Source organism: Eutrema salsugineum, unplaced genomic scaffold, assembly GCF_000478725.1.
Source record: "Eutrema salsugineum unplaced genomic scaffold, Eutsalg1_0 scaffold_6, whole genome shotgun sequence".
Classification (NCBI taxonomy): Eukaryota; Viridiplantae; Streptophyta; class Magnoliopsida; order Brassicales; family Brassicaceae; genus Eutrema; species Eutrema salsugineum.
In genome coordinates this window covers 7917648-7943932 of record NW_006256547.1, presented here as the reverse complement: position 1 = coordinate 7943932, position 26285 = coordinate 7917648, and the positions used below count along the sequence as shown (strand labels likewise).

Genomic DNA, 26285 nt, shown 5'->3' with positions numbered 1-26285 from the left:
TGAGAACAGGTGGCATTTCATGCCGAATCTCCCAAATCTAATGGATTTGAGGTCTGATGGTATATGCTTAGGTCGTATTTGGCTGTATGTCCAATTGTAAGGAGTTGGGTCACATAATCAGAAATTGCCTCAGTGTACCTCTTGAAGTCCCTCCTCCGAATGCAAAGCATAAAGGTCCCACTGCTCTTTCAAAGAAAAAATAAAATGTTAGAGCAGAGCCTTTGGCAGTTGCTTATACTCCGGTCAAAAAGGTTGACAACACGATTCCAAATCACTCATCTGCGAAACCAACCTCTGTTGTTGTTAAAGGATCTAATAAATCTATTACTGCAACATCTACTATGCAGGTACAAATTTCAAATCCATCTACTCCTTCTGGTGACAAAATGACAAAGAGTAGCATTCTTGCCACAAAAGAATCTCTCCTAAAACAGTATATTCCTGTAAATGTAGTACGTTCGGCTACAATTACTCCTTACAGGGGATGTCTATCCTTTTTGTCCTGAAAGAACAGAAAGAAAATCTTTGAAAAGATACATTAAAATAATTATAATGCTTTAATGCTTCAAACAAATTTACTCTAACATTTACATTATAGTTATAGTTATTTGGTTTGTTAATAGAGAGAGAAAAATAGTCATTTCTTTTAGTTAGGCCTAACTATCCGGACTTTTCAAGGTATCCAGAGCCGCATCCGTATCCGCCGAATAATCAATTTTATTATCCGGATCCGGATCTGACAACTCCGGATATCCGTAGACCGGATATGAACTGAATATTTATGGATATTCGACCAGATATCCGGTTTTGTTGATTTTAATTATAATGAAATAACATAGATAATTAAAATGAATATCTGATTATAAAGTTAATTTTTAATAAACATAGGTGAATGTTGATTTTTGAAAAGTTAAATTCTAATATAACAAAGTTAATTTAAAAAAAAAATATTATCAAAAATAAATAAATACTTAACAAACGGATATGGGATAACAGATATCCGTTTTCAAATTTTCTATTATCTGGATCCGTATCCAGAATAATCGAATACTTAATTTTACTATCCGAATTCGTATCCGAACTACACGGATATTCGTTTTTACGGATCGGATCGGAACGAATACTGGATCGGAGACCGGATACCTGATAATAATTCTAAGCCTACTTTTAGTTTGCTGTAATAGCCATCTAATTTGTTAAAAAGGAGAAACATATGATTTGTCTGTTTTGTCTGTTTTGTCTGTTTTGTCTTTTAGTGATATAAGAAAAATAAAATGTTACAATTTTTGCAGATTCATGTGCACAAGTTTGTTTTGATATCTTTCTGAAAATTGACTATTACTTTTATATGCTATATGTCTAATTCTTTGATTCAAATAATTCACCCTTAAATTTTGCATCTATACTTCTATACTATTAAAAGGGAATCACTTTTTTTTTGTATCCAAACAGAATTTTCTTCATTTAAGATTATTCTGTTTTTGAATAATTGCTATTTCTGTTGCCAAACAAATCAATTTAATGTAATATAATTAAAATACTATATATTTTTAAATTTATATTTTAATTTAAATCCGAAAACTTAAACATAAATTTAGAGTTGTTATAGATTTTCTTAAATATAAGTTATATTGTTTATCAAAAATCATAAAATAAGTTATTATTATATCTTTACAAAAATAATAAATCAGATATTAATTTAGATTTAATTTAAATATTTAAATAATATTTTTAACGATAAAGAAGAAAGTAATATATTATTGTATATTTTTATTAAATAAGTCTAAAATTTTTAAATATTTAAATTTAATAAATATTTGAAATATACAAATATTATGAACAGACGGGTTAGAATTATGTTTTAACAATCACAGTCTTTTCGGATTAATATAAATTGAGCATATTATAATGACATTTTTATAATAGTGATATTTTTTAGATTAATATAAACACACAAATTAGAATAATATTTTTATTTTTACTTTTATATAATGTTTTCTAATTGTAATCATATATAATATTAGAAAAAATAAATTAATAGAAATAAATTATATAAATAAAAAAATCTTTATCATTAATTAAAAAATTTTAAAATAATTGCGCATTGGATAAAATCTAGTAGAAACTTATAAACGATCAAATAAACAGATAATTTTTTTATATAAAAAAACTGTAGAACAAGTGAACAACCAAAACAGATAGCGTTTTTAATGGTAAGTAGATTCTAACCCCGTGCATCCGCACAGGAATATTTTTTATTGTTTAACGAATTTTGTAATATAATTTGTGTTTTTGAGTTTAGATATAATTATTTTTATAAATATATTTTTAATAAGTGAAAATATTGATTTTTGTGTTTAGATATATTTTTATAGTATTAAAATTAATTATGATTATAAAAATATAATTTTAACCCGTCCGCTAATATTAATTCAAAATGAACTATTATAAAAACATAATTCTAACTTTTCCGTTCATATTACCGTATAATATAAATATTTGTTAAAAGTTTGAGATGTATTAACAGTATTATTTAGCATTATAGTTTTCTAAAATTTAATCAACGAAGGGAGTGTACAACTGGCTTTTCAAACCATATTTTAGTGTATGCAATAATTTTTAATTTTTTGATGTTTTTATTTTGTATGAAAAATATATTTTCGAAATACATGTATAATTCAAAATTAGTGATTTTAGTTACCAAAATATTTTTAATCCTGTTTTTATATATATTTTTAGTTCTATGAATTTTAAAAAATATATTTTTAATATTTAAATTATACATTTGAATTTTACCTATTATTTTATTATTAATTTGTAAATAAATCATAATCGTAAATATATTATATAAGCAACATAAATATCATATCATTTACATCATTATAAATATTTTATATTTCAAATATGACCATTATTTTTCATATGTGAATTATTTTTTTTTCAAAATTCTACATATTTTTGATAAAAATGTTTAATAGTATAGAAATTATTTAAATTAGAATCTTTAAATCAAATCTAAATTAATATCTGATTTTTTTTTTTTAGTCACAAAATTAATATCTGATTTATTATTTTTAATCAAATCAAATCAAATCTAAATTACCTAGGAACTCTAAAAATATTTAAATTAATAACTAATTTTCAAAATTAAATATAAATAATTATTAAATTGTTTTTAAACGCTTAAAAAAAATTAGGAGTATTTGAAAGCAAGTACTAAATGTGCTTCTATTTTAATATAGATAAGGAAAAGCACGTTAGCCGCAGATTAACTCCATTTGTTATTCCATTCTCACCATATAAATTAACCTCAAAACATAATTACAATCTTCTTATTCTCAATACGATGCTTAAAGCAAAAGAATCACGTTTCAAGATGCATCAACAAACACTAGAAAAATTGGGAAACGGTATCATTCTAGGAAAGACAAACATGTTTGATTTTCTTTATTATTATGACGACCACGCTTCAAGTCAAGTCCGTTGAATATTTTCTAGGTCGCATCATTTTGCCTGAGGATGCGAAGCGATGAACTCAACAGCAAGTTCGATGGATTGTATCTTATCTGCTTCGTTATCGGGTATCTCGAATCCAAACTCCTCTTCAAGTGCCATAACCACTTCCACTGTGTCCAAACTATCCAACCCTAGATCATTCTGAAAATGTGCCTTTGGTGTCACCTGTCAACACCAATGAATCGCACTTAACTTATCGGAGAATCAAATAAATATTCCTCGGATTTCAGTAATGGCAAATCGGGAACAGTGAGTAAGCAGAGGCCAAGGTGCATGTAACCAAATGATTAGATTAGGTTAGAGACATTGAACATGCCATAACTTGCAATTCAAGAAGCTGATTCAAAAGAGTAAATAAAGAACTAAACTAAGATCAGTATACAAAGAAACTCCTGAACAATATTCAAAGACAAGCAAAAGTAGTTATGTTCTCTAATGTTGTCTGGTTCAGTTTGATAACAAGAAAGGATAGAACCCTAGATCATTTAAACTATCTAACCCTAGATCATTCTGGAAATGTGCCTTTGGTGTCACCTGCAACATCATGAATCGCACTTAGCTTATCGGAATCAAACAACTATCTATCTATACTTCCTCGGATTTGACTAAGTAATGGCGAATTCAGAGCAGAGAGTTCAACATAGAAGCAGAGGCCTCAGGTACATGTAAAGTATTGTAAACAAATGATTAGATTAGGTTAAAGACATAACTTCCAATTCAAGTAGCTGATTCAAAGAGTAAACAAAGAACTAAAGTAAGATCACTATCGCAAGCCATTATCCATTCTTGACAAACACAACCATTGTCTACAATAATCAAAGAAAATGCTATTCAAGATTCAAAGAGACAGAGACAAGCTAATGTAGTATGTTCTCTAATGCTGTCTGGTTCAGTTAGAAAACAGCAAATGATAGATACAGAAAAATCGAAAGGAGGATCTTATCGAATCAAACAACTATCTATCTATGCTTCAGATACATAGAGCATGCCATAACTTCAAATTCAAGTAGCTGATTCAAATAGTAAACAAAGAACTAAATCAAGATCAGCATCGAAAGCTATTAGCCATTCTTGAAATACAAAACCATAATCAAAGAAAATGCTTATTAAGACAAGCAAATGTTGTATATTCTCTAATTTTGTATGGTTTTGAAAACAGGAAATGATAGAAATAGAAAAATCAAAAGGAGGATCTTGTGGTTAATTATCTGGAATCATGAGTAAACATGGTTACAGAATCTATCTGTTCCAAATGTTATTTTGCCTTCGATTACAATTTCAATAATTCACATGAAATTGGCACTAAGCTTTCAGCTTCCATCATCAAATCAATGCCTATCTATGACAATGTAATGTATCAAATTCAATCAAATTCTTCATTTCTAGTTTCAAATCGAAAATCAACCTCAAGGGTTCAAAATCGGTGGTGGTGGAAGATTTAAACAACAAAAACAACGAGAGGAAATAATCTTAAAATCTTACCTTAGAAGGCTCTACTTTCTGGAAATTCTTAACGACAGAGACAACACGATCTGTGACTTCGGATTTATCGAGGAAGGACCCTCTGACTTCGTCGGAGAAACGACGAAGAAGAACGTAGAAGGGAGCTACGGATTGATGAGAAGTGACGCTGGATCTTTGAAGAGAAGGTGTGACATTGATTCTGAGGTATTTAAGCAGAGCATTTCTCGACGCCATTGCTGCAGAAACAGAAAAAAAAAACCCTAAAACCTATCTCTCTCTCTCTCGTTTAACAGAGAAGATGAGAGATCGACCTGAGTTGTTGAAACGGTGACGTATTAGTATTTGGGCTCGTATGTGCGTATAATTTGAATTCTGAGCCCGTTAGCGAAATGGCAGGCCACTAAAAAACTCACACTAATAAAAAAAAATCTCAACTAATCTGATTTAGTCAAATTATTTGTAGAGACATCATGACAATTTATTTAAGCAAAAAAAACGAAGCATGGTCGAAATATGCATGATCGAATTATTTCGTTCGAACTATCGGAATGATTAAAGAACAAGTTAGAATGATTTGAGTAAATTTAGTCAAGTGGAGATGAATGGTTAAATGGCTAAATAACAAAGATAATGTTAATATGATCGAATGAACAAGGGATCAAACTAAGTCATGATTTAGATGAATTAACCGATAGATCAATGATTAAATGGTTGATGGTCTAAGTTATGATCGTGACAAAGATTGAATAACTTAATCATGGTTAATGAGATAATCATATGGCTTGGTCATGAACGAAGAAGAACGAATTGGATGACTTAGCTAAAAAGAATGAGATTTCAAAAACTTGAGCTAAACCAGTTAACTGAGCTAAATGTGCTGATCCTAGAAATATATAGAAGAGGTTCAAGTTGTGTGAGAATCGAATAAGGGAGATTATATTAATTATACGTATCACTGTTATACATATAATCAATTTTAGTATATAAATATTTGTAATTAAGAAATTATATATTGATTTATATTATCTATAAAATCTGATAAACAATTTGTCTTATGCGCAAATGGTTATGAGCGGTTATGTACCTAAAGATGTGATGAGTGTATTCAGAGGTGTGACGTGCATAATGCGTGATCCCGGAGATCAACCTTTAACCTTTGACGTTGGTGCAACCATGTAAAGACCCATATTATACGATCCATTGTCCATGCATGTATCATATAGATGTGGGATCCTATGCATTTGCATCAAAATTGTCTCTAACACATAGTATACACAATTTTGTCGCCGATATTTTGACATATTTGACATTTAACAAACTTAACCATATTATGATCAAATATGTCAGGATTTAACATATTTGACATATTTTTCGCCGAGATTTTGACATATTTGACATTTAACACTCCACACTCAACAATCCGCAAGAATCAACTTGTTTAGAAGATAGAGAAGAAAAAAAACGTATCATTTACCCTCACAAACTCGTTCATATCCGTAAGAAAACATGCTACTTTGTGGAAAAAGACAATCCACACTAGTTCGAAGTAGTTGATTATTAAAGACCACTTTCATCCTCGGTGATTTCACTAAGCACATCATATTCCATATGAGAGTTTTTAATTCCATGTGAAATGAGAGAAATTTCTGTCTCCCATTAAAGTTCCTGTATCACCATCCTAAGAACAAAAAAAAAACCTAATCCTTTAGACAAAAAAAAAAACCAATCCTGAGAAATTGCTGATCTCATTACATGAGCTATCTATGACCATTCTGTGTCCTGAACCTGAGCCAACGTACAGGCTAAAGCCTCACTTTCCCTTATTTCGATCAATTCATACACCCAATTTATCATTTGCTTAACTTTTTAATTCAAATGCTACTTCCTTAGTTTTTCTTCCATTTATTTTGGTCATAAAATTTTCGGTGCATTTATTTCTAAACAAGAAAATAACTCTAGATTAAATAACTTGACTTAAATTGAAAACATATAGTCAAAAAAATGTTGTCACCTAAATTATCAATAACTCTCACTTAATAAATCTACTATAATATAAGTCAAAATCACTTAAAACATTTAATTTTGACTAAAAACTACACATTATGGTAGAAAGTTTAATAAAAGAAAATTACCATTATGGTAGAAATTTTAAAGCACTATATACTATATAATCCAGTAGTTCTTGTTTAGAAGTTTATATTATTGCCGGCGCTATATACACCATATTTTGTGAGTCCAGTAGTATCATCGCTTTCCAGGTATAACCGCTACATAATTCTAATAAATTCATTAATTAATCATGCGATTACTTTTATTAAAAGATTTAATAATACAAATGTTAATAGGTTTCGAGTTTGCATAGAAGGATAGTGTGATATGTTAATTTGTTTTTGTTTGATTTTTACAATCTTAAATTCTTAATAATCAACTCGTTCTAATTATAAGATAAAAATATTTAGAGATTGTAATGTTTTTTTGGTTAAAAGAAATTGTAATGCACAAATTCTGGAAAATTTAACAAATGAATTACTTTATCTAAATTTATCATAGATTGGGCATACTTATTTATTGATAATTTATGTAAAAGTAACTTTGAAGAAGTGTGTTAATTGATGATAGATTCACTCGATTCTTTTATTAATAAGATAGAGACATGGTTTTGACCAAAAAAAAAAAAAAAAAGATAGAGACATGGTCTTTTGTTCTTCACTATATATATATGACCAAGTCTTTTTCACTTAATCTGTCTAAATTGTAAATGTTTGTGTGTGGTTTGTTACAGATATATAGTGATGTCAATCTTAAGGCAATCCCAACCAATGAAAAAGCTTTTGATTATAGGCACTATGCCTATTATCCTCGACATGAATGCAGATTCTTCTTCTGATTCGGAAGAAGAAGAAATTGGAGAAACAGAAGAAACGACACAAAAGCCTATTACATGTTTAATATCTCATGATGAATGTTATGTTGCTCCTCAGCTCTTGAACGAGCTTTATGTTGAGATCTTTGCACGTGTTCCGTGCTCTGAGTATTGGAAACTACAATTTCTCAACAAACGGTTTTCACAATTGCTAAAAAGCAGTGAGATTTTCAGGATGAGGCAAAAGCTCGGATTAGTGAAACCATATCTATTTTTGCTATCAAGTGGTGCTAATCGTTGGACTATGTTTGATAAGGACTTCGAAAGTTTCCTGAAACTTCCGAAACTCTCTTCTAACATTTGTTTCTTCAATGGTGATAAGGAAGTTACTAGTGTGGGTACGCAACTAATCGTCATTGGGAAGGAGGTTGAGGGCATTACAGTGTGGCGGTTCGAGCTAGAGATGCAAAAATGGGTCAAAGGTCCTGCAATGATCACACCACGGGTCATGTTTGGTTCTGCGAGCCATGGGACAAATGCATTTTTTGCTGGAGGAGTTAAGATAGATAAAAACAGTTACGAAGTTGTGAGCATAGCAGAGAAGTACAATGCCGAAACAAAAACCTGGACAGCGATTCATGCCATGCATAAGCGAAGGAAGTTATGTTCAGGATTTTTCTTACGTGGTAAGTTTTATGTTCTCGGCGGTCAGAATGAAAACGATGAATACCTAACTTGTGCAGAAAGTTACAACGAGGTAACAGATTCTTGGGAGCTGATTCCAAACATGCTTAAAGATATGCCTGTCTTGTTTTCCCAAGCGCCGCCGCGTATCGCAGTGGTCAATGATAACCTCTATTTGCTAGAAACATCTTTGAACGAGCTCCATGTTTATGATGTAAATGCAAACGCTTGGAAGAAACTTGGAGTTGTACCTGTGGGAGCACATTTCACCAGAGGTTGGGGCGTTGCGTTTAAGTCGGTTGGAGATGAACTTTTGGTGATCGGAGCTTCGTCTGCTCGACCTCAGTCTCAGTCAATGACGGTTTACAAATGTCGCCCGGATGTGGAAGAGATTGTTTGGGAGGAGTGTAAGCGTTGTTGCCGTGGCGTTCGTCTTAACCATTTTATTCTGAACTGTTGTGTGATGCTTGCTTAAGCAAGATTTGTTCTTTGGGACCAACTTTGTTTTTGTTTGTGTTTTGCTTTTGTTTTTGTGTCGTGTTTGAAATTTAAATCGTGGGGATCTTGCAGCTAAAGCATGATTCTGGTTATTGTTCTTTATTGTTATATGCATTTTGATTATATTAATTTTTGTCATTTTCTATAATTGCATCTTGAATTTTAAACGTAGACTTTGGTGGTTTCTTGTTTCTTTAGTGGGGAATATCGGGATCAAGTTCTGTTTCAACTTTAATTTGCCGAAATATTAATTTTGAAAGTGCTAATAGCAAATGTAATTTTGGAGTCATTTTTACACTTTTTTTGTTTTGTTTATGGCAATCTCTCTTTTATAATTTGCAAAGGTTAGCCTAATTGTTTTTCTAACCATTTTTCTTTGAGCATTAATGTAATTAATCGATACAACCAGCCAATACTTTTGATAATGAGACGAATGTTTGAGCTTGAAATCAATCGAAAGTAATGAGACAGAGAAGACTTGAAGTTCAACATTGGTATATTGGGTGTGATACTTTCATTGCCCAAGAATGGCCGCACAAATTCTCCTACTCAAAGCCTAATTTGGAAGCTATTCCAATTTGGGTTAGATTCAGCAACGTTCCTCGCGGTTTGACTACTGAGGCTAGTTTTTTTAGAAGTTCAAGTTAAAATTAATCTATCCATGCCAGTATCCAGTCTTATTGAACTGGAGACGGATCATAAAGGGGATATTATTACTCTAGAGACATTTTATCTCCGACTACCTCCAATTTTTCACATTATCGTATTATTGGTCATCGTGATTCTGCTTGTATGATCTCAAACATTTGCCAAGCTCTGAAGTGCAGGAGACTCTAGAAACACAAGACATTGCTTCTGTTGACTTCTGATCCTCAAGAGGACAATCTCACTCTTCTAGTCATTAGTGACATTGTCTCTACCGCTACCACTGTATCGGAGGCTCTCCCAACCACATCGATTTCTCCCCAAAAGATTGCAACTGCCATGGAAGGTCTCCCTACTATATTAGATACTACAAAAGAAAAAAAATTCATTTGAAAAAGGTTGCAGGCACTCCTGAATGGGTCTTTTGCTCAAATTGATAAATGAGGTTATAGTCATTGCCTCTAAAGCATACGAGACAAGCCTTTACTCCTCTTCAATAAGTGAGAAATCTCCTTATTATACTGACTCTCATGCTAGTGTTGATATTTATACTCCACTTCATCCAGTTGTTTTCAGTGATCTTTTTGATAAAAATGCGGTTTTTAAGAGAGATGATTTTGCAACTCACTAAAAATCTTGAGGAGGTATGCCAATAAAGAAATGCAATGGTTGCAATGGTTGCAATCTTGAGGAGGTATGCCAATAAAGAAATAAAGAAATGCAATGGTTGCAAGGTCATGGTCGTTGAGATAATGGTAGTAGTGGATCTCATCAAATCTATCCTTTTGTTTAGGTTTGTCAATCCTCCTATCTTTCAGCTTTTGGTTGTTAAGAGCTTTAGGTACATTAAGTTAAACCTTAGTCCTTTTCCTCTAACTTTATCTTCTTGTGTGTTGTGTTGTAGTGTTTTATTTTTATATTAATGAAAACACTTTAACAATAAAAAAAAATATAACGACAATATTCAGAGTTTATGTCGGGAAAAACTGGTTGAAAGCTGGAACACCGATAATGCCAGAAGAAATATGAACAATACATATTTGCAGGGTTAACTCATAATCTTTTTCATAAACATGAATATGTTTGTAGTAACATTGTCGGGTAGTTTAAACATTGGATGATTAATTTATTTTGTTGGGTGCTTAAGACATTGCGTTTAGGTTCTCCCAATACAATTTAGGAATTAGTTTTTCCTTACATATTTCTTTTATAGACAATCTACTGTACATTAATTGTTTGGATTCATTATACTAGAGTTTATAGCTCCATCGTTTCACTACAAGAAAACATAAGGTATTCCTATCAAAAGTCTGACAGAAATATTTGGTAAGAAAATTTTTCTATCAATTTCGTACAAAATTCTGACGAAATACTAAAGTGGTAGGAAATTGGTTGGAAAATTCCTACAAGAAATAAGCAAGAACGAAATTTCCTACCAATATCCTTCCTAGTATAAATAGAAGGAAATTTTGTCAGGCTTTCGTAGGAAAGTGGTAGGGACCATCTTACCGTTTAGTTGGAAGGTATTTGGTCGGAAATTTCCTACGAATTTCCTTTCAATTATTTTTCGTGGGAAACTCGTAGGAATTTCGTTACAATCACTTAGTTAACTCTGCTAATTTTTTTGGCCACCACTTCTTCTTCTTACTTCTCATCGCACTTCTGCTTTTTTTTCGAATCTTCCTCGCATCGTTATTCTTGCACCGTAAATCTCCTATCTTCTAGCTCTCTTTCGTTTCTCGTTCACTCATCCATGGATACTCACCGCCGGAATCATACGTCGACCAGCAGATCTCAACGGAATTCCCAAAGTCTAAACCCTAATGACACCGGCGACATGACGGCAAACTTCTCATCACCGCCCATTCCTAATTTCTCGGTGCAGTACCCTTTTTCTTCTGTAGTTTAGATAAGCATGTGAAATCTCTTAGCAATTTGATTTAATGGGTTTAATTAACAGTGTTTGCTTATTGTTTTGCTTAAATTAAGATGTTTACTACAAATTATCATGTTTGCTTATATCTAATGGATTTATCTTGTTGTTTTTCTCTTCTATTTCTTATGTTTAGCTTATCTTTTAAAAGCTTATACTGTCATCCTATTTTCTGTGGTCCTTTTTTTTTTACGTCAAAAGCTCCCATTTGAATTAAGCACCAAGATTATGATTCAAGGTCCAAGTATGTGACTGATTGTGTGCTTGTACATTGTGTGATTGTGTGCTTGTACATCGTGTGAAATACATTCCTGTGTGATTTCTAATTGTTTTTTATTTCTAAGTGATTCCTGTGTGCTTCTACGATGGTGTGATATATACATTCCTCTTTTGATTTTTCAGGAGCGAACCCGTGAAGATTTTGAACGCTTCATGTCGCAAGAGAGACAAGGCTATGATTCCTATACACCAAGCATGACTCTAGACGACCTACAGTTTTCTACTCCTCTTCGTCCTCAAAACAATCAAGGGAATCCTTTGAGCAGCACAAGTCGAGCAGTTCCCCAGTCCGAGTCCGTCGCAGATTTTTCTCCAACTTCATGCTCGGTGGATGACTTGTTGCTCGCACCTGGTAGAAAAAACCTTCCGTATCTACATCCAGATCGAGAAGGAGGAGCTACTTGGTTAAGTTTTCTATACTTTTCTTAATAACTTGAGAGACTTTTTAAAATCCTTTTTAACTACTTTTTAAAATCATCTGCAGGTTTAGGCATGAAAAAACTGGAAAGATCACCAAGCAGTATTGAAGATGCTTAAGTCAAACCTCCCAAAATCATTTCCCACCTATCGTAGCCTCCCTATTGAAATCAGGAATCGATGGTTTAGAGCTTTTGCTGTGAGTATTTATGAAACTTTGTAAATCTTAATTAATACATTTCTTTTTCATTATGTTGCTAACTATGGATTTTTTCTTTTCCAGCAAGAATTTAATTGGGACCCAAGCATTACAGAGTTAGTTCGTACTGCATATGATAGTCAAGCCGCTGCATCATTTTCATCAAACCTGCATGAATGGAAAAAGGTATTGAAAAGAAGAGGACCAAGGAATGCACCAGAATGGATGAAGGCAAGGGAGTCGCTCTTTGGTGGATACATGGCAATGTGGACTGAGGAAAAAGTGGCAAAGACTGCAGCTAAAAATTCAAGGAACCGGAAAAGTGAGAGAAACGGATTAGGCCAAGCAATCCACAATAACGGTGCCAAAACAATAGAAAGGCGATGGGATGTAAATTTCTATCAGCTAATTGTTTTTTTGTTTACTGTTTTACTCAGCTTTTACAGTTTATTTTTGATTCATTACAGACAGAAGAAAACGATGGAGAAGAGCCTCATATGCTCAAGTTCATTGAAGACGTTCACACCAATAAGAAGACCCGTACTATTGCTGATCAGAAGGCTAAAAAAATTATCCAAATTGCATCAAGGAAGATAGACGAGGTTGCTTCTCAACGCCTTAGTCAAGGAGATGCTCAGCCAACCCCACTCACTGCAAAAGAGATTAACTCAATTGTTCTTGAGGTAAGTATTTTGTTGATCCTTACCCAGTCTCCTATTTTACATATGTTTCATGCATTTTGTTTTTTTTTCATGCATTTTGTTTTTTTTTTTTTTCATGTCCACTCACGTTTCCCACATTCGGTTTGCTTTCTTCTTTTGTTGGAAAAAGTTAACTATTACTTCATTCAGCATTTACGTCCATTGCTGAGTATTGGTTTTAATGATGAGTTATTTTCTTTGAATAGTTTGTGTCTTTGTTTATTCTTTTCCATTTTGTGTTAGTGTTTTTTGTAAGCATTTACGTCCATTCACCGTTTACGTCCATTCAGCATTTACGGTCATTACATGTGTAAGTGTTTTTTGTTTGCAGGAAGTTCCTATAGTTGGTGGACGTCGTTTTGGCTTCGGTAAAATGTTGGATGCCGGATCCATTCCATCTGCGTTAAGAAATCCAGTGAATGAGTCATTGCAGGATGAAATAGACACATTGAAGAAAGCTGAAGCCGAGAAAGACGCAAAAATAAAATCACAAGATGGCCAGATCGAGTACCTCATGCAGTGCAATAAGCTTTTTCTTGAAAAATTTCCAGATATTCATCCACCAGGTGCTACTTCTCCTACAGCAGATGAGGACGAGACCCAGGAATAGATGATCATATGGATAGGTATTTGGGAAAGAATGATCATCCATGTAGTTTTTTGGGATGAGATGATCATTTGGTAGATGCTTATGTGTTTAAGTAGAAGTAGGTTTTAAGAACAAATGATCATTTGTGTAGTTTTTTGGGAATGAATGATCATTAGGGTAAATGCTTATGTGTGTAACCATGTTTTCTGGTTTTTTTGTAAAAATATGTTCTTTAAATATATTACTAATCAGACTTCTAATTAATTTATTAATCTTTTAGATTACAAATTAATTCTAGCTATCAATTTTGTTAAAAAGAAAATTTCATAGAAATTTTGGAAGGAATATAGTAGGAAGATTTTGAAGAAATTTGGACGAAAAATGAAAGGAATATATTTGAAGGGATATGGTAGGAAAAATTTTGTAGGAAAACCGAAGGAAGATTTCATAGGAAAATAGAAGGAAAGTAGAAGAAACTTTTTTATGATGTTTTGACCAAAATTCCGACGAAAGTTTCCAACCAAAATTTTGGTAGGAAATTTCCTACCAAATTCTGACCATTTTAAATTTCCGACGGCACGGAACCTACAAAATATTTTTGTAGGAAATTCATAGGAAATGCCTCTTTCCTACCTTTTTCTGATGAAAACTTTCATAGGAATACCTGCTGTTTTCTGATGCCTAAATTTAGAATATTATCATCTCGTTAGATACTTATGGTATTATGCTTGGGTTCTCCTTATTTTAATTTAAGGTTTATTTTTATCTTTTGTCATAAGTCTTTTATGGATAGCCTATTGTACATTAATCGGTTTGGGTTCACTAATATTTCACTAGGATTGAGAGCTTTATCGTTTAGGATATTATCATCTTGGTATATGACACAGTGTTTGGGTTCCCCTTATTCCAGTTTATAGAGGGTTTAGATTACATTTGTTGCATGTGTTTTATGAAATGCCTACTAAGTTCACTACTCACTCGTCAGTTACTAGATTTTAGTTTTCTAGCATTTAAAATACAAACAGAGAGAGATAGAGCCATCTTCTCTGTTTCTTGTTCACGTTACTTGTTTGAACTACGGTTTGAGGATAAACATGGGAAAAGAGAACTACTAAAGAACAAGCTTTATTCATATTAGCTACTAAAGTTTAGGTTAAACTCGAATTTGATTCTCTGATTTTGTAAACAAACAACACACTTGCTCTGATAAGTAACTCTCCCATCAAGAAATTCTGATCTGTGTCGTGTCCATAGATATGGCTATTACGATGAATCCAACCATTGGATTCAGACTGCAATGCAATGCTTTATAGGAACTACATCTGTACATGTTGTTGTTTTGGGTTGGCAACGCTTTATAGGAACTACATCTGTACATGTTGTTATTTTTGGGTTGGTGATATGAACATTTGTTCATATAAGAAAAATTTAAAAGATTTAGGCAAAGCTTTCCTCTTGACCCTAGTCTCCCTTAGAGATTAAAAATAATTCTTGGAAGCTTGCTTCAAATTAATCATAAAAGACTCTTATATAGGAATACAACTTAACACTAAAAGGAAAATACTTAAAACCTAATTAAAAAGGAAAACATCAAAACCAATTGTGAAAAGTAAAATCACCAAAACCCTTATTCATAAAAAAACACAAAAACTAATTAACTAAAAACCTTAACCATAATCTCGTATTATTACTCCCCTCTTCGACTCATAGCTTGTCGCTTAAATTCCGGATATTCCTTTGGCCGCTTCTTAGAGTCCTTCAAAAAATGCAACTTCTTTTGATGGAAGAAGCAACAGTTGGTATCAGTGCTACTTTAGGGTTTTGAGGCTTCAGTTGCTTTGTCTCAGTCTCTAGCGCTTCATCTTTTAACCTCATCGTGTGGTTAGGCTCCTGGTTTTGAAGCTCAGGTTGATGAACCTCAGGCTCTGATACTACAGTTTCTAACACAGTGTGTGGTTAGGCTGCTGCTTTGAAATTACAAGCAATGATAGGTTTTCCTTTGTAGTCTCTATCTCCGACGTAGCTTGTGGGTTTCTCTTGTTCTCTAGCTATGTTTGGAATCTATGTCCCTCATGGAATCGTGTGGCTATGATACCAAAATGATATAACCTTTGCTTTTATAAGAAAGATTTACAAGATTTAAGCAAAGCTTTTCTCTTAACCCTAGTCTCTCTTACAGATTAAGCCTAATTCTTGGAAGCTTAATTCTTGGAAAATTCCTTTCATATTAATAAAAAAGACCCTTATATAGGAATACAACTTAACACTAAAAGAAAATGCTTAAAACTAAGTAAAAAGAAAAACATCAAAACCAATTGTGAAAAGGAAAATCACCAAAAGCCTTATTCATAAAACAAAACACAAAAAAAAACTAATTAACTAGAAACCTTAATTATAATCTCGTATCATTTCTCTCCTCTTCGTGTAAATTGATATGAACCTTTGTACATATAAGAAAGATTAGAAGATTTAGGCAAAGCTTTCTTCTTAACCCTAGTCTCTCTTAGAGATTAAGATTAATTCTCAGAAGCTTTATTTTATGTTAATCATCAAAAATCCTTATATAGGAATACAACTTAACACTAAAATGAAAACACTTAAACCTAATTAAAAAAGAAAAATGAAAACCAATTGTGACAAGAAAATTCACAACCCTTGTTCATAAAAGAAACACACAAAAACTATTATCTAAAAACCCAAACCATCATCTCGTATCATTACTCCCCTTATTCGTATCATAAATTGATATGAACCTTTGTTCATATAAGAAAGCTTTAGAAGATTTAGGCAATGATTTCCTCTTAACACTAGTCTCTATTAGAGATTAAGCTTATTTCTTGGAAGCTTCCTTTCATATTAATTAAAAAAGAAAACATTAAAACCAATTGTGTAAAGGAATATCACCAAACCCCATATTCATAAAAAAAACACAATTAATTAACTAAAAACCCTAGCAATAATCTCGTATCATTACTCCCCTCTTCGTATCATTATTTCCCTCTTTGACTCGGAGCTTGTCCTCAAGCTCCAGCTCCAGCTCCGGATATTCCTTTGGCAGCTTCTTCGATTCCTTCCACAAGTGTAACTTCTTTCAATGGAAGAAGCAACAGTTGGTATCACTGCTACTTTAGGGTTTTGAGGCTTCAATTGCTTTGCACAGCCTCTGGCGCTTCAGCTTTTAACATCATTGTATGGTCAGACTCCTGGTTTTCAAGCTCAGGTTGATGAACTTAAGGCTCCTATATGCAATTTCTAACACCAGCGTGTTGTTTGGCTGCTGCTTCGAAATTACGAGTAATGATAGGTTTTCCTTTGAAGTCTCTGTCTTGTTAATTTCTTGTCTTCTCTAGCTCCACTTAGATGTTCCAAAATATCTCAAGCATCTCATTGAACTATGTCGTTATCCAATTGCATAGGGACTTCAGTTTCGAATCTATGTCTCCCATAGAATCGTTCAGCTCTGATGCCAAATTGATATGAAATTTTGATTATATAAGAAGATTTAGGCAAAGATTTTCCTCTTAACACTAGTCTCTCTTAAAGATTAAGCTTAATTCTTGGAAGCTTAGTTTCATATTAATCATAAATGACCCATATATAGGAATACAACTTAACACTAAAAAAAAGCTTAAACCTAATTAAAATGGAAAATATCAAAACCAATTGTGAAAAGGAAAATCACCAAACGCCTTATTCATAAAAGAAAACACAAAAACTAATTAACTAAAAACCCTAACCATAATACATATCATTACTCCCCTCTTTGTATCATTTGGTTGTGGAGGAAATATATTGTTTATGGACATATCAAATGAAGATGTTAGAGATTTTTTTGTGGGAGTTGCTTGTGGCAATGACTATGAGGACTCAAATTCCAAGGAAATGCATAAGTTTCTAAGGGAGATGAACTCATTAAAAATCTTGAGGAGGTACGCCAATAAAGAAATGCAATGGTTGCAAGGTCGTGGTCGTCTAGATGATGGTGGTCGTGAATCTCAAATCTAACCTTTTGTTTAGCTTTGTCAATCCTCCTATCTTTCAGCTTTTAGTTCTTAAGAGCTTTTGGTAATTTAAGTTAAACCTTAATCTTTTTTCTTCTAATCTTATTTTCTTTTGTGTTATGTTGTAATGTTCTATTTTTAAATTTATGAAAACACTAACAATAAAAAGATATTTTGATAAAACCGACAATATTCAGAGTTTATATAGAGAAAAACTGGTTTAAAGCGGGAAGTCCGATAATGCCAAAAGAATATGAACAATACATGTTTTCAGGGTTAAACAATTCCATAAACACCAATATGTTTATAATATAACATTGTCGGTAGTCAATACATGGGATAATTCATTCATTTTGTTGGGTACTTAAGACATTGTGTTTAGGTTTTTTTTTTTTTTAAACACTGAACTATTATTCTATTAAAAATTTATGAGAACTATTACATCGATAATTCCAAAACGGACAAGTATTCCGTCTGCATACATGCCAAACAAATCTCCATGCACCACGTTGAAAACTTCCTATAAGTTTGTCTCCATTAATCTGTAAATTGATAATAAATCGCATTCTCCTAATACAATTTCAGAATAAGTTTTTCTTACCATATGTATTTTATAGATAATCTTCTATACATTAATTATTTGGATTCATTAATCTTATCATCGTTTAGAATATTATCGTCTTGTTAGATACTTATGGTATTATGTTTGGGTTCTCTGCATTATAACTTAATTATGTTTAGTTTTTCTTTTTACATGTCTTTTCTAGATAGCTTACTGTACATTAATTGGTTTGGAGTCACTAATAATTTACTAGGATTGAGTGCTTTATCATTTAAAATATTATCATTTTGGTATATGACACTATGTTTGGATTCCCCTTATTCTAGTTTAGGGTTTAGATTACCTTTATTGTATGTGTTTTATGAATTGCCTACTAAGTTCACTAACCAGTTAGTAGAATTTAGTGCTCTAGCATTTAGAATATTCTCATCTAGATAAGTAGTTATGACATTATGTCTGAGTTTCCTAATTCTAATTTAGGATTTAGAACTAGAGCTTTCCCCGCCTTTTAGGCGGGTGGGAATGAAGAAAACTTGTATATTTGTTTTAAATTTAATTTAGTGTAGTGGTATACTAAATTTTTACTATCAATTTTAAATTCATTATATCAATCACATTGAAAGATATAATTGGAAAAACCTTCGGTAGATTCTTTAAAAGCTAAAAATGGTACATTCTTGTCTTTAAAGTACAGAAAAATGTAATATATCATAATGTTATTAATATTGAGAAGTAAATACATTAAAACCTCTATAAATTAATAATTTCGGGACCATAATATTTTCTTACTTTATCATGATATTAATTTATCTGTAAAAAAAATTATTTTCCGCCTATAAATTTCTAAAATTTGTTTTCAAATAATATAGGAGAACCTTAAGAAAGGAGATCAGAAATCTTGAAGCAAGGAGAATGTGACCGGAAACTGTGGGGGCATCAATAGTTTCATCCTCTCTTGCTGTTTTGCATAATATCCTGTCTCTCCAGAAAAAAGGTAACCCTAAACACATCAAGTCTTACCACTAAAAGCCTTTTGATACCTAACCTTGAATGCCTTGTTTAATATCTTTTTGATGAGAATCAATGAAACCTTTAATAAATGTTAAGAGTTAGTTGATTGGAAGTTTGTTATGAGTGTGTGGATTTTCGCATGACGGATTAACAGACTAGTTATGTTTGAATTTTGGTGAGAATTTTCTAGAGTTGATCTGATCGATGCATTGTCCATAATTAAGGTCTAGAAGTATGGTTGCTAATATTTTTGAGTTCCCTCTCATTTCTTTTGAGTGATATTTTTCCAAGATTTGATCTTGTTTTGTTTGAGGACAAACAAAGTCTAAGTCTGGGGGCGTTGATAACACCGTAGTTGTACCCATTTTTACCATTGATTTCAAATGCTTTTTCAAATGTTTTAATCAGTTTTAGGAACTTTTATTATGAACTAGTGTGTGACCCGCGCTACGCGCGGGCGTTTACCATTGTTTTTATATTATAATTCTTCTCTATTATATTATACACGTGTTTTTTTCCTTTTTTTAATAGTTTTATATCTGGGGGACTGTTGATATATAATATCACACATAGGGGTAAAACAGTAATATTCGAATCAAAAGTCTCGTTTTATTAGAAGATAGTTCGGGAAAATACAACTTGAGATAAGGTCGTCGTAGTTCCGATGACCTCGTTAACAAAGGGAGAACTCGAAATAAGGTTGACGATCTCACAGTTCTTTAAAGGTCTCTCTCTGCTGTTGATTTGCGGATATCTTGAATGAATGAAGCTCTCCCCTATTTATACGAATTCTAAGGCGGTTTCAGAAAAACTTTCCTTTTCCTTCTCGATGTGGAATTTAACATTTTCTTCCCCGATATTTCCGAAAATCCTCTGTGAAATTCGGGAAAGTCGGCCAATTTCGTAAATTGGACTTTAATGGACCTTCTAGAAAGTCATACGTCGGCCCACCCGATTTAACCTCGATTTCAATCTTCGTTAACCGAGATCTTTCCGGACCGGTCTCGATTAATACCGAGTTAGCCAGGGGTGCGAAGTACACCACCAACAGTAGGTCCCCCCGTCAGTTCGTCGAAGGAGTTTTTTTTATATGAGTTCGGCGAAATGCATGGACTCTTTTAACTCGGTTTGGATCTAGACCGGAAATAACTTGGTGAAAAAAATCTCTTACCGCTTTTATCTTCTGCCACTTGGCATAACCTCCATCTTTTGACTGCTTCCTTGTACGGACTTTATTTAGTCCGGGCTTTCTAACGGGCCTCAATCCCTTATAAATACTCCTCTTCACTTTCACTTCTTTACTTCTTCTCCACCATTTTAAGGTATAAAGCTCTACCTTCTCTCTAGAATTTTCTCTCTCTATTTCTTTTTTTTTTGTTCTTTTAGTTCGTTTTTCTTTAAGTTCGGCGATTTTAATTGTTAGTATCACAATCCAAAATGGGCGAACTGCCCTATTTTCTTTTAAAACTTAGTGGAGCTCATTTTGTGAAGTCCACTACGTTGGAGCCCATTTCTTCTTTAATTTGCTGACCCTTGCAACTTGCCAACTTCCTTTTTGATATAATTATGTTGTCTCCTTTTTCCTTTATCTACGTCGCCTTTTGTCTTCAAAATTAGATCTACTTTTTCTTTAATGAGCTGTCCTCCACTTCCACTTGCTTTTTCCTTTTTCTTTTTTACAGAGACTCAACTCCTTTCTTCAATGATAATGATCGCCATTCCCCTTTTTTTATTGAGCTCCCTTCTTCAAAAATGATGGCGATCTTCTTTTTTTTTTTAAATAGTGTCATCCTTCTTCATAATTTCCTTAATTTCTTTGCCGGATACGCAGATGAGAAGAAGTCCTGCTGCGCTCCATCGGAATAGGCCGTCCTTGATCATCATATACCGAGCCACACGCATTTTTAGTCGGCGTGCTTCCCATTTGTCCGGTGGTAGCTCTCAATTCGCTAAGTATGCTATAATTTGTTGCGTCCTATCTGGAGGTACTTCCTCATCGTTTTCATCCACATTTAGTGGGTCGTGACGACCTTCGGAAGGAAGTTCGGCATCGTCTTCGTCTTCTTGAACGAGGTCGGTTTCGTCAATCCGACCATCAAAATTGAGTGGCAGATTTGCTTCACCTAATGTGCACCTTCGACGTCGTAACGGTGGTTCAAGATTCGGTTCCGCCTCATAATCTCTTCGTCGGGTAGTAACGTTGCAATCCTTCATAGTTTCGATACTAGGTCGTGAGATACTTTCAATCGGGATTGTTCGTTTGAGATGTGGATCCGAATTTGACGCGAGAGCTGCTAAGGCAACGGCAGGCGCATTATCTCCTCGAGGAATTTTCGTAAGGCTGAATGTGTTGAACTCTGCTGCGAGTTGCTTAGCTAGTTGTAGGTAAGCCTCCATTCGATCATTTTTGGTATCATACTCCCCGCTGAACTGACTAGCAACGAGCTGAGAATCGCAGTAGGCATGAAGGTGTTGAGCGCCGATTTCCTTTGCAAGACAAAGTCCGGCAATAAGTGCCTCGTATTCGGCTTCATTGTTAGACGCTGGAAAGTCTAAACGAAAGGATTGTTCCAAAAGTTTGCCGGTCGGTGTTTTAAGCCGAATACCAATTCCAGATCCTTTGTAAGATGACGATCCATCAACGTGAAGTACCCATTTTTCAGCTTTGGTTAAGTCGGCTTTGACGAGTTCGGGTGAAAGTTCAATCAAAAAATCGGCTAACACTTGTGATTTCGCGCTAGTCCGGTTTTTGTACTCAATGTCGTACTCGCTTAGTTCGATAGCCCACTTTGCAAGACGTCCTGACTGGCTAGGACTGTGCAAGATAGCGCGGAGCGGTTGGTCGGTGAGCATCGTGATGGAGTGTGACTGAAAGTAAGGTCGGAGTTTTCATGCCGAGGTGACAACAGCCAACGCCAATTTTTCTAAAGTCGGGGATCGTGATTCCGCGTCGTTGAGTGTTTTGCTTGTGTAGAAAATTGACTTCTGCTCACCACGATCTTCTCTGACAAGAACGCTACTGACAGCCGAGACAGATACTGCGATGTACAAATACAGTGTCTCGCCGTCCTCTGGTTTGGCTAAAATCGGAGGAGTAGACAAGTATTCCTTCAATTGTTTGAATGCGTGTTCGCAGTCGTCGTTCCACTCAAGATGCTTATTGCCACGAAGGATTTGATAAAAAGGTAAGCATTTGTCCGTTGATCGAGATATGAATCTATTTAGTGCAGCAATTCGTCCTGTAAGCTTTTGGACTTCGCACTTCGTGGTCGGGGATAGAAGCTCGAGGATTGCCGTTATCTGTTTTGGGTTAGCTTCGATCCCTCTCCGAGTCACAATATAACCGAGAAATTCACCGGACGTAACTCCGAATGTACACTTAGTAGGATTTAGCTTCATGTCATACTGGTCAAGTATCTCGAAACAGGTTTGGAGATGTCGAACATGATCTTTGGCGAGAAGAGACTTTACTGGCAAACATTCGGTTAACAAGTCGTTGGTAGGTTGCCCCGATGTTCTTTAGCCCAAACGGCATGACTTTGTAACAATAAATTCCGCGATCCGTGATAAAAGAAGTCTTTTCGCGGTCTTCTGGATGCATAAGTATTTGATTATAACCGGAGAATGCGTCCATAAACGAAAGAAGTTCGTTTCCTGCGGTCGCCTCTACCAGCCGATCAATATGTGGTAAAAGGAAACCGTCTTTGGGACAAGCTTTATTCAGGTCGGTGAAATCGACGCAAATTCTCCATTTCCCGTTCTTTTTTTGACGACGACAGGATTGGCAAGCCAATATGGATATCGAACTTCAGTGATAGATCCTGCTTGAAGTAGTTGCTCGACTTCGTCATTAACGGCTTGTGCCTTTTCAGGTCCAAGTTTGCGTCTTTTTTGTTTGACGGGTTTGAAAGTAGGGTCGATATTGAGTTCGTGGCGTGCCACCTTTGGATCTATGCCCGGCATATCGCTGATTGACCATGCGAAGGTTGTCACGTGCTTGCCGAGGAACTGAAGTATATCTTCCCTGATTTCTGGATCCAGGTCGGCGCCTATACCGACCTGTCTTTCAGGGAAAGTCTCGTCGATGCTGACCTGAACTACCGTTTCTTGTGGTGGCTTCTGCTTTTGAGTTATTGGGTCGGACTTCGCGCTGATGGCACACGATTGATTAGCAATTCGGATCTTGCATTCATTAATGTAACATGATCGAGCTGTAGCTTGATTTCCACGAAGTGTATAAATTCCTCCTGGAGTTGGAAATTTGACGCACTGATGATAAGTAGAAGCTACTGCCTTCATTGCATGGAGCCAAGGCGTTCCGAGGATGGCGTTGTAGATTGCTGGTGTCTTCATGATGAAGAACTTAACAGTTTTTGCAACACCCGCAACGTAGATCGGTATTTTGACTGTATCGACTGTCATGGTTTGCTCGCCCGTGAATCCTGTTAACGGTTCGATGTCCGCTTTAATTTTTTCCTTAGGAAAATCCATCTGCTCGAGTGTATCTCGGAAGATGACGTTAACCGAACTGCCAGTGTCGATCAAGACTCGACTTACTTCGACATCGTCAAAGAGTAGGTCGACTACCAGAGAATCGTTGTGTGGCATTTGGAGACTGATTGTATCCGCTTCTGTGAATGCAATGGCTGGTCTGCTCGTCGTTGTTGCGCTGAATTTTGACGCGGTAAACGCCTGTCGACTATACACTTTTATCCCCCGAACTGAGTAGTTGCACATCTCGAGTTTGCCCATGATAAAGTTGACTCGTTTCCTAGGTTTTAGTACATGGGTGTCTGTGTCGTTGTTTTCCCGACCTCGTTTTTGCTGCTCGGGTTTGGCTGGTTGTGGGTTATTTGTTTTGGTTGTACCAGCGGTGTCTTGGATCCTTTCGTTTATGACTGTATTAGGTCGCTCTTTCTTTTCATTGTTGCGTCGGAAAGGAGTTCGGCGAACATCGTCCATTGAAATTGATCCTTTTCTGAGTTGTTTTAGGAGGTAATCTTTCAAGTGTCGGCATTCTTCAGTGTTGTGTCCTTTACGGTTGTGGAATTCGCAGAACAATGTCTCGTCTTGATCGTCATTACCGCGAATCCATTTGTTGTTCCATGGTCGCTGTGGTTGAGCCGAGTTGACATTGTTACTTGCGAATTTTCGTCGATTGTCGAATCCTCTGTCGTAGGTCGGACGTGGTTCGTTATTGTCATTTTTAGGTCTCTCTTTTGGGTCGACCTGCTTTTGTGAAGATTTTCTCTGATCGTAGGCGGCCTCCTCTTCCTCCTCTGCAATATATGAGTTCGATCGATGGAGTGCGTCCTCGAGTGTAAGCGGTGGGTTGTGTTTGATCGCTTTGTGAAAGGATGACTTAATCCGAGTTGCCTTGTGCAAACACTCGAGGGCGGCCTCGTCGCTGACCGTGCAATGGGCGACAACTGACTTGAAACGTTTGATGAAGTCGCGGAGACTCTCGTTTTCTCCCTGAACCATTCGCCATAGTTCGGCATTTCGCGTATTCTGCCCGATAAACATCAAAAAATGTTTAACGAACGCTGTTGAGAGTTCGGCGAAACTGTTTATGGAGTTCGCTTCAAGTCGAGTGAACCAATCGGTAGCAACTCCTTGGAGATTTTCAACGAACAACTGACACCTCACTGCATCTTTTTCTTTTGTCGTCCGGAACTGAAAGCGGTTCATGACGATGCCAAAAGATGTCAGATAGTGCTTTGGGTCGGAATCGCCTTCGTAAGTTTTGAGTTTTAACTTCTCAAGATTCCGAACAGGAGTGTTAGTGATTCTAGGAGTGAATGGCGTCTTTTGTGCCTCTTGGATAACGCGATCAATTTCGGGAGCTGCACTGGTTGCTTTGTGAATCTGTGAGGTGATTTCACGAAGTTTGACCTTCATGGCTTCGAATTCTTCATCGCGATTGAAGGTGGATTGAGTGGCTGGGTTGCCAGTAGATCCTAAGGTTGTAGATCGGACTGTTCCAGTTGGGGGTTCCTCTGAGTTGAGGTCGCCAATTAAGTTACGACCTCACAATGGAGTTTGCGTTTGACTGAGTTCTGTGATTTGGGCCGCCATGACGTCCAAACGTTCATTGTTCTGTTTTGTTATTTCCTGAAACTGAGCTGTTATTACCTGTAGAATGGCGTTTTGGTCGAACTGCCCAGAGTTTGTTGGAGTTTCCGTATTGTTCGGGTCAGTTCGGTTGGGATTTTTCGGAGTGCTATCGTTGTCGCCATTCCTTGTTTCGGAAGCAGTTAGGTCTGCCATTGCCGAACTTGTTCTTCTTTATCGAGCTAGATTGAAAATATTACTGTAATTCCCCACAGTCGGTGCCAATTGTTGATATATAATATCACACTTAGGGGTATATAATATCACACTTATGTCTCTTATAGAAGGTGTTACTCAGGGTTTTTTTTATAATTTTTTGGTTTATGTTATGGAAGTGCTATGTTTATTCTTGTTAATTTATTTTTGTTTCTGAAGTATTTGTTTCTTTGTTTTTTTAATTTGTAATTGTGAAAGCACTTTCTCCGTTAGTATATTTTGTATAAGGCCTTGAGTCAGTGGAAGTACAATATGTCTATATTGAAATCGGGTTTGGATGGTTAGTGTGAAAGTTTTTTTTAGTCTCTAATTTTTTGTATTATTTTATATTGACTCATTTTCCTGCTATATTTCTTTGTTCGTTCGATGTTCATGAAATCCCATTTTGATTATACAAAGCTATGTCCGTTTTTAGCCCTTCATAATTGTAGGTATTAATCGATAACTCTCTCAAATGTTGGCAAAACCCTTCTATTGTTGGAATTTTGGTTTAATGATAGAGGGTGCTTCAATTGAAAGAGGGTGATTGAAATTTTGGTCGGACTAACCTTTTGTTCATACCCATTCTTTTGGTCTCTAATTGAGTCATTTTT

General features: G+C 34.9%; 4 protein-coding genes across 5 annotated transcripts; 2 read left to right on the top strand and 2 right to left on the bottom strand.

Annotated features, from left to right (window-relative positions):
• Positions 1-3332: 3332 nt before the first annotated feature.
• On the bottom strand, positions 3333-5288 carry LOC18012879 (acyl carrier protein 2, mitochondrial). The gene is made up of 2 exons (XM_006395836.2): positions 4999-5288; positions 3333-3681 (listed from the first exon to the last, which is right to left on the bottom strand). The coding sequence occupies exons 1-2, from the start codon at positions 5212-5214 to the stop codon at positions 3505-3507; spliced, it is 393 nt and encodes a 130-aa protein (XP_006395898.1). The 5' UTR covers positions 5215-5288; the 3' UTR covers positions 3333-3504.
• Positions 5289-6042: 754 nt separating this feature from the next.
• LOC18012972 (F-box/kelch-repeat protein At3g27150) lies at positions 6043-9002 on the top strand. The gene is made up of 2 exons (XM_006395835.2): positions 6043-6155; positions 7763-9002. Exons 1-2 carry the CDS (start codon positions 6043-6045, stop codon positions 9000-9002), a joined length of 1353 nt encoding a protein of 450 aa, XP_006395897.2.
• A 2198-nt stretch (positions 9003-11200) lies between these two features.
• Positions 11201-13979, top strand: LOC112083536. Of its 2 annotated transcripts, none has more exons than XM_024151682.1 (5): positions 11201-11549; positions 12006-12498; positions 12583-12888; positions 12966-13181; positions 13531-13979. In XM_024151682.1, exons 2-5 carry the CDS (start codon positions 12412-12414, stop codon positions 13807-13809), a joined length of 888 nt encoding a protein of 295 aa, XP_024007450.1. In that variant the 5' UTR covers positions 11201-11549; positions 12006-12411; the 3' UTR covers positions 13810-13979. The 2 variants fall into 2 exon arrangements, with proteins under 2 accessions (XP_024007450.1, XP_024007449.1); XM_024151681.1 differs by having other exon boundaries at positions 12583-12892; positions 12964-13181.
• A 9103-nt stretch (positions 13980-23082) lies between these two features.
• On the bottom strand, positions 23083-25632 carry LOC112083430. Its single transcript, XM_024151454.1, has 2 exons — positions 25498-25632; positions 23083-25359 (listed from the first exon to the last, which is right to left on the bottom strand). Exons 1-2 carry the CDS (start codon positions 25630-25632, stop codon positions 23083-23085), a joined length of 2412 nt encoding a protein of 803 aa, XP_024007222.1.
• Positions 25633-26285: the final 653 nt, after the last annotated feature.

Bases quoted from the DNA above. Each gene is read 5' to 3' on its own strand.
- LOC18012879 (XM_006395836.2), bottom strand. From the start codon at position 5,214: ATGGCGTCGAGAAATGCTCTGCTTAAATACCTCAGAATCAATGTCACA. The intron at 3,682-4,998 runs GTAAGATTTTAA...TGGTGTTGACAG, and splicing joins AGAAAGTAGAGCCTTCTAAG to GTGACACCAAAGGCACATTT.
- LOC18012972 (XM_006395835.2), top strand. From the start codon at position 6,043: ATGGTTATGAGCGGTTATGTACCTAAAGATGTGATGAGTGTATTCAGA. The intron at 6,156-7,762 runs GTAAAGACCCAT...GGTTTGTTACAG, and splicing joins TTTGACGTTGGTGCAACCAT to ATATATAGTGATGTCAATCT.
- LOC112083536 (XM_024151681.1), top strand. From the start codon at position 12,412: ATGCTTAAGTCAAACCTCCCAAAATCATTTCCCACCTATCGTAGCCTC. The intron at 12,893-12,963 runs ATTTCTATCAGC...TTGATTCATTAC, and splicing joins AGAAAGGCGATGGGATGTAA to AGACAGAAGAAAACGATGGA. The intron at 13,182-13,530 runs GTAAGTATTTTG...TTTTGTTTGCAG, and splicing joins TTAACTCAATTGTTCTTGAG to GAAGTTCCTATAGTTGGTGG.
- LOC112083430 (XM_024151454.1), bottom strand. From the start codon at position 25,632: ATGGCAGACCTAACTGCTTCCGAAACAAGGAATGGCGACAACGATAGC. The intron at 25,360-25,497 runs GTAATAACAGCT...CTCAACTCAGAG, and splicing joins ACCAAAACGCCATTCTACAG to GAACCCCCAACTGGAACAGT.